This window comes from Balaenoptera musculus, chromosome 1 (genome assembly GCF_009873245.2).
Source record: "Balaenoptera musculus isolate JJ_BM4_2016_0621 chromosome 1, mBalMus1.pri.v3, whole genome shotgun sequence".
Taxonomy (NCBI): domain Eukaryota; kingdom Metazoa; phylum Chordata; class Mammalia; order Artiodactyla; family Balaenopteridae; genus Balaenoptera; species Balaenoptera musculus.
Genome location: NC_045785.1, coordinates 100451266 through 100465571, shown reverse-complemented (window position 1 = coordinate 100465571; position 14306 = coordinate 100451266). Strand labels below are relative to the sequence as shown.

Sequence of the window (14306 nt, the reverse complement as noted above, 5' to 3'; positions counted from 1 at the left end):
AGTGGCCCTGCAGCTGCACTGGAGCTGTGTGGCCCTCATCTGCCCTCTTGTCTGCTTCTTTGCAGGAAAGCGTGGATTTGGGAGAGATCATGTTCTCCCTCTGCTACCTGCCCACAGCAGGCAGGCTCACCCTCACTGTGATCAAATGTCGGAACCTCAAGGCGATGGACATCACAGGCTACTCAGGTACCTCTCCTACCCAGGTGCTTGCCAAGTGGCCTCCCAGCAGCCTAGATATTAGGATGTGGAAAGATGTTCAGAGAGAAGGGGGAAGAATTGTCAGTATTCTTCGAACAGGAGCACGGCCCTGAAGGCAAATGGCCTGGCTTTGAATTCCAGTTCTGGCTCTTCCTTGTGGTGTAATGCTTTGGTTTCCTGATCAGAAAAAAAAAAAAAAAAAAACTTACACAGGTTGCTTAAAGGATAAATGAGTTAATTCACATAAATGCTTAGAAATGTGCCAGACACATAATAAGCAGTCAGTAGATATTAGCTATTACTATCATTCTTTCTCTTTGAGGATGGAGAGAATAAGAAGCAAATAAATAGGAGAAAAAAATTAAGGAACATCTTTCTAGTTTGTGTGAGGCCTCAGGACATCCAAGGGTTATGTCAAGTTTGAGTGTCTTAAGTGTTTGTAGGTCTACGCAGCGACGGCAGCCCTGCAGACTGAGTCAAAGGAACAGAGGCGCTGAAAAGCAAAATGCACTTGTATTTGAGGTTTTCCTGCAGGGCTCTGGGCCTCTGTCTCAGCACCAGGAGAGCTGCTAGGTACAGCAGGAGAAAGAAGTCCTGTTCTAGCAACCGAGGAGATGCTTGTTTGGATGCAGCCTCAGAGCCTGCAGGCTGGACGCGGTGTCAGAGGTTTGATCTTTTTCCATGATGCTGCAAGTCATTTGTCAGAGAAGGTTTTTGAGTTTTGATTTAACAGAGGAGTCCCAGGAGCCTCCTTCCCCGTGTCGGCTCAAATTAGCCCAAGGGATGGGGTAGAGTGTCCCCAAGAGCCGGGACGTAGAACAGCCTGGGCTGCACTCAGTAGCAAATGCAGGGAAAGGCTTGGTTTGTTTCCCTGGACCCCTACCCAAGAGGCTCTTCTGGAGATTCCAGTTAGCAACATAAATCCACTCCAGAGGTGCCTCTGAACTTGGCTGGGAGTATATGGAAGATTTTTCCTTTTACTCATTAATTATTTCCTTAGTGTAACCACAGTTGCCATAAAGAGGTGACCGTCTAGCTGAAAACATCTGGGCCCAGGCCCAACTTGGTGCATTTGGAAGAAGATGAGATATTAGGCCTTGAAATATGAGGTTTCAGGGAAGGGTGGTCAAGAAACGCTGAAGTAAGGTGTTATCAGTTGTGGCTTTGAAGCCCTCAGAGCCTCTGCTCCCAGCCCGCACTGTCTCTCTGCAACACTCATACCTTCCAGGCCAAAAGCTGCCCCAGGTAGCGCCTGACCCAATGCCTCTAGCGCCTGCCCTGATGCATCTCCTTCCACTGAAGCTACCACAACATGTCAGGATGTGGTGAGCAGCTTAAAGAACCTCTTCCGACATGTGCAAAGCTCTTAGGCAGCAGGAAGCTGGCTTCCTCCAAAAATACAACCAATGTAGATTTCATTTTAATATCAAAATAAGTGTGTGCAGGGACGGAAGTTCACTGAGGACTCTCAAGACTGCTGAAGGAAATAGGATGTTGCTACCCAAGTCCCCACACTATCCCCTCTGGTGTAATTAAATTGATGTGCTAGAGAGAGAGCTTACAGCGAAGCCGCCAAGGTAATCGTAAAGGCTGTTCCACATCAGAGGGTTGGGGGTGAGAGACTTTTCTCACGCTAAGTTCTAACCTCCCTCTCATGATTGCCTCTCTTTTCTACCTGGGTTTGGAATCTGGTATTAAATCTCAGCTTGATTCTGAAAATTCAGGGGTCCTCTTTTTGCTAGGGATTTCTATTTTGTTCACTGAGGTAAGCAAGTGTCTGGGACAGTTCACGGGACACAATAAGCATTGAATAACTCTGTATTGAATGATGAATGAATGAATGAATTTATAGGATAAAGAACTTTGTCAGAGGGTGATGCAGTGGGGACACACCTGCCAGGGGCCTCTCAAACTAGATCTCCTGTTTTGGAGGATAAGTTTGAAGTTGCCTTCAGCCCGGACTGCTTTGATGTTGGACTAAACTAGGGAGTGGATGGAGCTCATTAATTGCCTGTTCTTGATTTATATGACTTTGACCTCTAAAACCAAGGATCTTCCTATTCTCCTTGATCTAAACTAGTCGTGAATCAATTCTTTAAGCCTATCCAGTAGAACCATGACAATAAAAAATAATAATAAGGATCAGTATACCCCAAAGGAATGGTGAGTGAGTAAACACACCCACCTCTGCCACATCTGGTCCGTACTGCTTTGAGTCTAGTGGTTACAAATGTAAACTGTGGAGTCAGACCTAAGTTGAAATCTTAGGCAAGTTTCTTGATCTCTCAAACCTCAATTCCCCTATCTATAAGAGGGGGATGATGAATATTTTATAGGGTTGACATGAAGTTTAAATGACATGATATGTGTAAATCTCTTAGCGTGGTGCCTGGCACATAGTGCATGCTAAATTATGATGGCCCTCATGACGAGGAGGCTGAAACACACTGCTGGTCTTTGTGTCCCCTCCCTCAGCTGCGTAAACATCATAGGCTGCTAGAGGGGAAAGGGCCTCAGAGGTCGTCTGGAGCCAGCATTCCGTTAGAAGCACAGGCTTCTGCCCTAGAGCAAAAACCCGAAGGAAGAGCCCTCTCTCTGCTTAGCCTCTTGGATGATGGTGAGAGTATGGGTTCCTTCAAGGGAAACACCCACTGACTTTTATAAATTAGATATGCCTCATACGAGTGACTAGAGGTGGGGAAGGAAGCTGAGAATTTCCCAGCAAATCATCAGGCATTTGCCTAGTGGCCCATGGGACAGGTGGCTCTGTCACATCTTTCCGAGCCTGGCGACATGGAGGTTTGCTCTGCTGTGGGCGTGTATGGAAACAGGCATGGCAGGGGATGAGGCAGCACTTGGGCAGCCTCAAGCCTGAAGACGCTTTCCAAGGCAATGTTCACACTTCAGGAGCATAGAGGTTGCCAAGTTAACAACAGGTCTCGGAGGTAGCTATCCCACCCATCTGCTTGGACCTAAACACTGTCCGGGGCGTATCCATAGAGAATGGAGCTTGCGGACACGAGAAAGCTATCTCACAGCAGTTCTAGGAACTCCTCCTTCGTTTTTACTGAACATCGTCCTGAGAGAGAACCCTTGCAAATGGGTCGTCAGAGACAGCAGGGTGATTAAACACCTCATGGTCTCCCCAGGTCCCCCATAAACCCAAGTGCCCCCATGGCTAAGGCACAGCTGCTGCTGTCACGTTGGAGAGTCCGCAGCACATGTGGGCATCTACAGAACTGCCTTTAAGGCTTGAGTTTCTGATCCCATGTCACAGCTCTCTGTAGCTTCCCTAAAGCTGTGTACCTCTTCTGCCACCCGAACAATTCCCCAGGGAGCATGAGCGCCTCGTTGGGTACTTGGGTGCCCAGGAGTTAGAGCCATACGCCTGTGAATGAGGAGCTGGGAGCGGCTGCTTGGTCCGCACCTCCTGACAGAGTCACAGGAGCCCTGGCTTCTGGGCAAGGAGGTGTCTCAGCACATCAGTGTCTCAAAAGCTGTTATTACCTGTGAGTTGCCCTCCCGTTTCTTGAGTTGTGCAGCATAAATAACAATTATGACGGTGACTGAGACACCTGAGCGATGAGATACAATCGGTGTCACTTCACTTGGATGAGTAGAAAATTTCAGGGTAGGAAGCTGACCATGAAATACCCATTCAGAAAACTAAAGAAGAGACAAGGATGGGAGGCGCATGGGAGGTCAGTAAAAAGACATCTCCTGGAGGGCTGGAGAGATTCCAGGATCCCACTGAGAGATGAAATGGCAGCCGGCCACCCTGAGTCCCAGGAGGCCGCCTCACTCACTCCCCCGGCCACGGCCCCCTCCTCCTCCACTGCCCAGAGTGGGCAGGAAACAGCTTCCGGGGAGGCAGAGAGCAGGGCTCCTACCCCCTCCCTGATGCCAGATGGAAATGAGCTTGATGGGACAATGAGACCCATAATCCTGTCCTCAGGTAGGGAGGACCGGACAAGCATCGTGACTGTCGCCGTTCATTTACTCTGTCTCATTGCTACTCCTTGGGTGTCATCGATTCTATTTTTACCCACTTTATGCTTTGATTAATAATGCTGACAAGACCCCCCAGAGAAAAGGCTCCAAGTAGGTGAAAGGAACAGAATGCCTTTGTTCAGCTTCCCCACCCTTTGCAGCCAGCCAGCCACCACGGAGCTGAGATTTAGGGCCATGAACGGCATACCCATGGGCAAGTATCCTGTTTGATTTAGGGCCAGCTTCCCCATTAGTGAAAGTCCGTTAAGCACTCTCCTAAGAAGCCTGAGGTCGCCAAAGACTCTGTGTTTATCAAGCACAGCGCATCCGCAGAGACAGGTGTGCTACATAAATACAAGGTGGTTTAATTATTTTAACAACCCACTGATACCATCTGAGAATAACAGTAGGTCTGGGGCTTCCATCCTTCTGCTGCACATGATGTTTAAGGACATCTGTTTAACACGCTCCCTTCCCTTCTCACTGCCCCCATTGGCACAGATCCATACGTCAAAGTGTCCCTGCTTTGTGACGGGCGGAGACTGAAGAAGAAGAAAACCACCATAAAGAAGAACACCCTCAACCCCGTCTACAATGAGGCCATCATCTTTGACATTCCCCCGGAGAATATGGATCAAGTCAGCCTGCTCATCTCGGTTATGGATTATGATCGGTAGGTACAGGTCCCTGAGGGCCACGATCCCCTGCCCCTCGTCCCCACCCCAGTGCAGCACAGGGCTCTTTGAATTTGGACCTTGTGGTTCATGGCTCAGACACTCATTGGTCTCAAATCTGGCTCTACCCAAGGAGGGTACAGGAGTTTGAGGAAAAGCATGGATTCCCTCCCAAAGTAGAAGCTCAAGCTTCACTTCCCAATGGGCTCATTTCCATCAGGGGCTGCCCCACCCATCAATTTCCCTGAATTCACTCCCGACTATTCCCATTCGTCCATCTGGCATCTGTCCTTTAGAATCCCGCCCACTCCCCCCCCCCACCCCATCCTCTCCATTTCCACTGCTGCTACCACTCCCACTTGGGGATGTCTGTGCAGCCTCCTAGCTGACCCCTGCCTTCATCACTTCCTGCCTCAACCCAGCCAACACACCAAGGCACACCTTCCTAAAAGACCACTTTGTTCCTGGGCCTGCCCCTCTCAAGAACCATCAATGGCTCCTGCTGTCTGGACAAGCTCTTCCCCTGGACTCTCAAGATCTCCCAGATCTGGACCTGGCATATCCATCCAACTTGATTTCCCCCACCTTGTATGTGTTTCTTCTCTACCACTTTCCAAATCCTGCATCCCCATCAAGGCTGGCTCCAACACATTCTCCAACTACTTCAGCCACTGTGACTCCTTCTCTCCAGGTGTCACTTTCACTGAAGGAGAAAAAAAAATGCAGTAAAGCCTCAATCCAGGATCTTTAGCACAAGTTCCCGGACATAGTAGATGCTGGGTGAACAAATGTGAGTGATGACTGATGTTCTTGCTGAGTGAATAAATCACATCACAGCCGCTAGGTATGGAGAAATGATACTCAGAGCAGGTTGATTTATTTCCCAATAGCGCTAATGTCTCAAGTGCTCGCTGAGTCAAATAAAGGAAGAGACTTAAACTCTCCCACTACCCAAAGTCAGGCCATCTGCCCACATTCCTGAGATTCCAAACAAGTTTAGAACCTTTTGCTCATCTGTCTGTGTCCAATGTCCACCCAAGGAGGCTGGGCAGTATTTCACTGCCGCTGGCACCCTGAGGCCCTGCCAAGCATCTGTTTACAGAGCTCAACACTCTGAGTTAGACCTGTGGGGCTGAGACCCAGACCGTGGGACTTCCCCTTCTGAGAGCATGTCTGGTCACCGATGCCGGGCCCTTTGTTTCTCCCTTAGAGTGGGCCACAACGAGATCATAGGAGTCTGTCGTGTGGGGATCAATGCCGAAGGCCTGGGCAGGGACCACTGGAACGAGATGCTGGCGTACCCGCGGAAGCCCATCGCACACTGGCACTCCTTGGTGGAGGTAAAGAAATCCTTCAAAGAGGTGGGTGAGGTCGCGCTTGGCCCTTGGCATGTTTGCTGCATGGCAGCGTGGGCTGGAGAATGGCAGTTGGCTGCTGTGAGACCTCGCCTTTGTGGGTCCTTGGGGGGCGCTGGGAGGGGGGATACACGCTTCTCACCCAGGGTGTAACAGGCAGAAAGGAAATGGGGGAAGACGGTGGGAAACGGCTTGACAAAAAGCCTTTGATGTTGAGTATATTGAAAGTGACACTGAGTTCAAAATGGAAAAGAAAAACTTGGAGGAAGCCTTCCCAGCAGCTCACTGTGCCAGGCCCGGAATGCTTCCACGAAGCCCCTGAGCCAAGTCAGTCCTTTCAGAGAGAGCCCCAAGAGGGTGAGATCAGAACTTGGCAAGAAATTCTACCCCTGTCGAAGCAGTAAGTTCCCTGAGGCTCTAGCCAGACAGTCCTGGGGCAGGTCTCACCACGTGGATGGAGCCGGCCAGAGACAGGATCCTACCCTCGTGAGTGTTGTTTCTCCCCATTGTTGGAGAAGAGAGTGTGGCTTCAAGGTGGCCCGGTTTCCAGCTGGATCCCAACAGAGACGTAATGGACACAGCACTGCCTGGGAGTCCCGAGACTTGGGGTCCAGCCCTGGACCTTTCCAACTTGCAGCATAATCTTGAGCTAGTTATTGCTCTCTCAGCTGCAAAGAAAATGTTCCTTCCAGTGACACAGTCTGCCCCGCCTCCACCAAACGGCACCAATTTACGATCCTGCCGTTTATCACCTTGGTGGTCCTCCGGCCGGCTTTTTCTTTTTTTTTTTTTTTTTTTTTTTTGCTGTGCAATTCCATTTTCAAGATGATATTTTGTGTGTGTGTGTTAGTTTCTGCTTTATAACAAAATGAATCAGTTATACTTATACATATGTTCCCATATCTCTTCCCTCTTGCATCTCCCTCCCTCCCACCGTCCCTATCCCACCCCTCTAGGTGGTCACAAAGCACCGAGCTGATCTCCCTGTGCCATGCCGTTGCTTCCCACTAGCTATCTATTTTACGTTTGGTAGTGTATATATGTCCATGCCACTCTCTCACTTTGTCACAGCTTACCCTTCCCCCTCCCCATATCTTCAAGTCCATTCTCTAGTAGGTCTGTGTCTTTATTCCCGTCTTACCACTAGGTTCTTCATGACCTTTTTTTTTTTTTTTTCCCCTTAGATTCCATATATAAGTGTTAGCATACGGTATTTGTTTTTCTCTTTCTGACTTGCTTCACTCTGTATGACAGACTCTAACTCCATCCACCTCACTACAAATAGCTCAATTTCGTTTCTTTTTATGGCTGCTTTTTCTTAAATGGTTTGGGACATGGGGGTAGCCAAGCAAGTTTTAAACCTCATCTTGTTACTTCCACCCATATCCTAGAAAGCCAGGTGATCAGTCACTCATTTTAATAGGTTTCAAGCCAGGAAGTCTAGAGAGTTGTATAAAAATTGAAAAATCTACTAATAAAAAAATTAAGCCACATGGCCCCTCAGCTTAAAAACAGAGTAACCCCTTCCCCGTGTTCTGTGACACAGAAAAGGTGTGGGCAGCAAACCCAGAGAATCTGCCGGCTCCTCTTCCCTCTCAGGGTGGTCAAGCCTGCTGGCACCTGTTGCCCGCAGTGTGAGGCTTCACATTTCTGTCCGGTGGTTGCCTTGATTTTACCACAGCTGTGGAGCTTTAATGAGTGAGGCCAGCCCCTCAGCTCCTGGGCTCCCCTTTCTTCCAGAAGGCTCTCTCTGCAGGGTGTGGGTGGGGTACACACAACCAGCCTGCACCTACACAGGAGGCAGCCAGTGGGCATCCAGTGCCTCACCGACTGCAGGGCTGATTCAGTCTAGGGAGGGGGTGTGGCACCCCTCCTTTTAAAATCCTTTGCAGGTATTTAAGGATAGAATAAGTATACTAAAACGTTCAGGATGGCGTGGGGCAGGGGCAAGGAATGGGAGCTGAGGGGCCTCTGATGGGCTGCAGGGCCTCAGGCACCTCACTGCCCCACCTGGTCTTCAGTTTCCTGGTTGCTAAAATGAGGGGGTGGGCTCCTCCCATCTCAGCTTTTCTAGGAAACTCTGGCCCAAAATGACAGGACGACAGGTGGCAGGTGAGCCCACATCTTGCATCGCCTTTCTGACCTTGAAGATGCAATAATCCATTGCTGTTACCGGGTTAGTCTGGCCACACAGACTGGAGTAACCAGCCAACAGTGGCTGGAGATGGGGGTGAGGTGCAGGGTAGCACAGAGGGGCTGGGGCTCGGCCCCAGAATCGCTCTCCATGATGAATACCACCTAATTAAGCCAAATAATTGATTTCAAGTCCTGTTTCTTTAAGAACTCTGACTCACAGGTCCAGACTACAAAAGAAAGATAAAGTAGAACCAAGCCCTTGAAAATGAATATTTGATGAGACAGAAAAGGGAAAGTAACAGTATATGGAAAACGAAAAGAGAATAAATTGATTCATATCCTTTGGGTTTACTTTTTTCTTGACCTCGCACACCAAGTTCCCGAGACTTTCCCTTCCCCCACTCCCTGGCCTTCCATTTTCTGCTCAGCTGATCATTTCTCTGTATGAAGAAGCTGAAAATGACATTCACCTTGGCAACTTAGGATTTCTTCAGTACAAATTTGTAAAAATGTGTACCTACACTTTTAGCATCCATAGTTTAAGTACCTTTATAGAGATGCATCTAAAAACCCACTAGGATAATATTAAGTAAACCCGCTTTGTGTTCATGTGATGCATTGTACTTGAACATTTATCATCTCAATCATCCTTAGAGCTCCTGCCTTCTTTTTGGTCCTGTTCTGGACACTGAGCAAGAACCTTGCTCCTGGAACTTGTTTCTCTCGTTTGTATAATACATACAAAAATCTTATTCTCCCACTCCTGGGAAGATAAATGGCATCATATCTAGAAAGCACTATATTTATATTCCACCTTTCTTAGAGGAGTTTCAAGTGCTGTGATCATTTCTTTTTTATTAACGAGAACAGAGGGCACCATACTGGCTTGTTTGTTTGGGGTTTTTAAATTAGGTTGAAGGAACAAATTAACTGAAAAGGTATTTTTCCCTGCTGGGATTTTTTCATGAATAAAAATTGATTAAGCCACAGTGAGCATCCTTCCCCAGCAGAGGCTGTGGCCTCTTTCCTCTCAGCACTCCTGCCCAATGCTAAGTGCTGTCGCTGTCACCACACACAGAGCCCAGGTTGACCAGCGATCTTCTCCAAGGCGGTTTACTATGAAGGGTCAAATTCAGATCATCTGCCAGAGATTTTAGATCTCTGTTGGAATGTCACACGTTTCAGAACAATAAAAGATCTCACTGGACCACAGCCGCCCTGGAATAATCATCCTCGTTGATGTGCCGGGGACCAATTCACTGCTATTTCAGAGCCACTATGATAAGCCTGCAGGAACCATTCATCTTCCCATTGTCCAGGAACCCCATCTCCTCCCTCTGTTTATCTTCACAGGAAAAATCAGGGGCTGGCAGGGGAGCCAGTGTGCCTTCTTCATTTGTCCTGGATAAACAATTACGCTCTGTGGGACTTCTCTTTGAGCTGTTATATAAAGGAAAAAAGATGTACCTGTGTAGCCATTTCTTTTTTTCTCCTCTGAGCTGGCCTATCAATCAGGTTGTTTAAGAGGCATACTTACCCAGGGGAGAAGCCAGTAATTACAATGTACCTTTCACCGACGTTAAAGGTTGTAACAGAAAAAGTAGAAGTTCTAAAATGAAGATCTGTTAAATGAAAGCATTAGTAATCATCTTATGTCACCTTCTGGTTAAGAAACACTTGAGTCAGAAGTCACAGTGGGCTCAAACACCAGGCATTTATTTATGTAAAATATTTCACCAGGGAAACCCTCGGTTGTGATTTCACTCACGTGGATGCTGCAAGCAGAGAGACTGCCACCGGAGTTAGGAGTAAGTACCTGGTATGGCACCAAAGAGGTTAGGTTTCTTATTCCATTGTGTGTCTCCTTCTTCTCCCTGTGTGGCCAGGTGCAAAGGTGGCCACAGGATGGAGCGGAGGAAACACTGAGTGTGGATGGAGTTAGGAGACCTGGCTTCAGATCCTGGCTCTGCTCCTAACTAGCTGTGCATTGACTACTATGCGTCTTGGTTTTCTTATCTGCAAGAACAAGAGAGCTAGCCTGGATGATCCTCCAGGCCTGCCTTCGGGTTTCGCATGCTAAGATTGCTCAGGCCCAGGTCACGTTATGGTGGTCATCAATACCTGCCTGTCCAGCCTTTGATCAGTTGTAAAGATCTGCAGGTTGGCCTGTCCAGTGGGTACTAAGGGACCATGAGGGACTGAGCCCGGGGACAGGTAACAGAGGCTTTCCTAAGAGCCAGGAACATGAAGGCGATCAGCAGGTCTGGGTCTCTCCTCTGCGTTGTGGGTTCCCACAGGAGATGCCGGAAGGGATGGTCTAATCCTTAAGTGACTCGGCTCTGTCTAGAAAGGGCTGTGTTGTGAGGTGGGGGGTGGAGGAGGGACCGCGTCCTTCCCCATCTGACCCCTACACATAACACAAAGGTGTAATCCACTTCTCCTCAGCCCCATCCCTCCACATGGAGACCCCAAAAGCCCATGAGAAGCAAAAGGGGCTGCACTTCAGCTTCAGAAAGGCCATCTCACCCACGTACCTAACTTCTCTCCCTGGAGCCTTGTCCCGCAGGCACCTAGGAGAGTATTGCGTCTTCTCTGCTCACAGAAAGGATGGGGTGAGCAGTGGACGCTGACATGCTTTGAAGTTATACAGTCACCAGACGGGTCTAGAATATTCACAGGGTCAGATCCTTGCCCAGAAAACATTGCTCCAGCTCTGCCTGGCTTTTCAATGTAAAGAAGGGTTCGATGGCCCAAGCGCGGGTCATCCATCCTCAGCACTCTCCTCACTCCATTACACCTCATTACATCACCATCTTCACAGAGGGGTTAGAGTCGGGCTGAGGGGGTGGCAGCCTGTGAGACAGGAGAGGGAGGAAAAGAAAGGTGGAGGCACCCGAAAGGGCAGGGGGCTGCCATCTCCTCCCACCTCTTCACAAGTTGAGTGTGAAGTCCCCTGGGAAGCACTCAGACTGTAGAGGAGAGCCCAGCGCTGAAGCAAGATCAGGGCTTTAGCTGTACGAACAGCTCCCAGACAAATTGCTAAGAATTCATGATTGCAGGATCTTGGCAGTAAGGGCATACTCTGCAGACGGCCTCTTTCGCTGCTAACAGAGTCCGATTTTCAGCGTGAAAAATGGCTGAAGCATTCAGAAATGGTTCGGTCATAGCACCTCATTAACTAACACGCACGCACGCACGTGCACACACACATGCACCTGCACGCATGCACTCCACACGCTAAAGAAAGCTTTCATTATCTCTGCAGCAGGTCTTTTCTAAAAATCAGGCCTTCCAAACTAGAAGCTCGAAAGCTGGTCTCCTTACGTTTTTGCATGGCTAACAGCAAAATTCACGAAAGCTTATGAAAAGCCGGGAAAAGGTGAATTCAGTGCATGGGCCGGATGAGTTTCAGAAGTTGAAATGTACATTCCCTTGGCAACGGGTAAGCGGCTTTTTCTCCTCTCCGCAGTGGCAGGGCCGAGCCGCCAGCTTCGACAGCGAGAGCTCGTGCCCGTCTCCGAAACCACCTCCGACACCCTGAGCTGCACGGCGGAAGGGCCACACCAACGAGACTCAGCAGGGTTCTTTTTGCACTTGTTCAACCGTCTAAACACAGTGTTGTGCAGCGGCGGCGGTAGGGGCAGCGCCTCTCACTCCAGAGTCTTAGCTGCCCCATGTAGGTCAAGGCCGAGACAATCGTCGTGTGGTCAGATCTGTCTTAGTCTTTTCTGTCTCCCAAGGTGATATTTTTCTGGTTCTTTCACTTTTTATGGATCTGCTGTCAGGAAGAAAAGAAGAGAAAAAAAAAAAAAAAAAAGAGGGGAGAGCCCTGACATTGGATTGGTTCTATTAAATACAGTGTAAAATAGTCGTCTTTGAGGGGGAGGTGGTTTGAGTTTCTGAAATTTTGTGTCTCCACTGACCTCCGTAACCCTGGAGGAGAGGGAAGTGGGATGGGCAATGGCTGTTTTGTTAAGTGGGCTTCGGGAAGGTGCAAATCTGGCGAAGAGCCTTTACAAAGGCTACTACTTACGACTCTTAGAAGCTCTTTGCTGATGTGACATAAACCGAGATGTGGACTCCTGGTCCCATGTTGAAATTGGGAGCACTTCGAGCTGTCTGTGAACCTTCAGCTGGTCGTGCAGGGCTCCTCGCTCCCAGTCCTCCCGAACGTTCCTCCTGAATTGAACATGTCTTGATTCCTCATGGGAACTGAGTCACTTTCTTTAGGAATGATTCTGTTGAAACGAACATGCCATATGTTTTCTGGCGCGCCACAGTTAATGACCATATTTGTTTGAAAACAAGATCTTTGTTCTCAAAAACAACCTTCATTGTAAAAAGGAAGCACATATGTTCTGGAATGATTTCTGCGTTATACATAGCTTTATAGTTCCATAAAGTATCAAGCAACTGTTTAAAATGCCTAAAGAGATCAAAGAAAAAACTACATGAAATGTTCTTTTCTGAATGGGAAGTTTTGAAATCCAAGGAATAGGTGTAGTCTATCTTTTTATGAACAGTACCTTCTTGATTAAAACCAAGTCAGCTTAAGTCTATTTCAGCCCCCTTGACTCTAGGACAATGTTCATCTTAAACTTTAGTTCTATAGATTATTAAGGACTTCAGTGTTTGTTTGTTTGTTTCAGTGGTAGTGAAGGATTTTTTTTTTTTCTTTAGATCTCTACCGTAGGTCAAGTTCAGTTTAGGAAAAAAGAATGTTTGAACTATTCTGTATTGTAATTGTATATTTCTGTTGAGTTAATAGTGGCCTTCCCACCAACCCCCTAGGACTAGATTGATTTGCTCCATCTCAGTCTGTATAGCCCTGGTAGATGTGTGGGTGGGTTTTCACTTCAGTTTGTGGCTGTGAAATGCCAATTTCCAGAGCTGTGTGTGTGACTGGCAAGAGGCAAGTCTGCTGAAGAAACGCTTCCTTCAACAATGGCAGGTCAAGAACGTAAAAACTGTTCACACACCTTGTGTCTCACTCTTTACATATGTCACATGCTTTAGGAGCAGCAACTCAATAAAGTAACCCTTGTTTTAAGCCAAGTTATCAGGTTTCTGTGCTGATATAACTTTGGGTAGTGTCTTCTAAGTCTTAAAAATGACCAGATTGGGCAGGAGGTAAGAGGATATTGTGGCAAAAGAAGTTTTCATCTTAAAAAAAGAAGTTTCTGTGCTGATATAACTTTGGGTAGTGTCTTCTAAGTCCTAAAAATGACCAGATTGGGCAGGAGGTAACAGGATATTGTGGCAAAAGAAGTTTTCATCTTAAAAAAATGTAGACAAACTGGGAATTCACCCTGTACTGAGCTTTAGGCTAGGGGTTAATGTGTCATTGGTGTAAAGATAAGTTTTCTCCCCAAATGTCTTGTGACTGACAGGCCTTCCCAGTCAAGTGGTCTTGCAGCTGGATGTTCTCTTGAGAGAAGAAAAAACTCAAGGTCATGACAAGACTTCCAACAGGCCATGAACTTCATTCTGTTTCTTGACTCTAGAATGACCCCATCAAGATGGCCATCTCAATCATTGGGCAGGTGCTGGGGGGTCCTGCAACTATGAAGGGGGCTTTGACTTTCCAGCGTCATAAGGAGCCCAGAAATTAGTGTGAGGGGTTCCTTCCAGAAGTGAGCTTGAAATGCATGTCCAGCTGTCATCTTCAAACCTGTAGGCAGATGGGGAGGACTGCTCTAACCTTTTGGAGGAGGGAATAGGATCAGCGCAAATCATGGAAGAGTCACTGCTCTTAGGCATCCCTTTTATGTCCAAGCAGCAGTCTCACATGAGCAAGCCTCCCAGTGGCTGTGAAAAATCATTTCCTGAGCAGATTACGGTTAGTCTCCACACCACCCTGACCAACTGCCACCACTCCCACTACGGCAGTTTTAGTAAATGTCTACAGGCTGGGGAGCCCACCCGAGGGAGGCTCTCAGCTCCTGGACCCCCG

At 48.0% G+C, this 14306-nt stretch overlaps 1 protein-coding gene across 3 annotated transcripts in view; it reads left to right on the top strand.

Moving 5' to 3' along the window:
- Positions 1-13352, top strand: part of SYT6 (synaptotagmin 6) — a 59248-nt gene extending 45896 nt beyond the window's left edge. Inside the window, exons 4-7 of one of the 3 annotated variants that reach the window (XM_036867241.1) lie at positions 66-186; positions 4690-4861; positions 6073-6223; positions 11823-13352. In XM_036867241.1, the coding sequence (XP_036723136.1) occupies positions 66-186; positions 4690-4861; positions 6073-6223; positions 11823-11894 (516 nt within the window). In that variant the 3' untranslated portion in view covers positions 11895-13352. Of the gene's footprint in view, positions 1-65; positions 187-4689; positions 4862-6072; positions 6224-10093; positions 10147-11822 lie in introns of those variants that run through there. The other 2 variants (XM_036867249.1, XM_036867257.1) reach the window with 2 other exon arrangements.
- Positions 13353-14306: the final 954 nt, after the last annotated feature.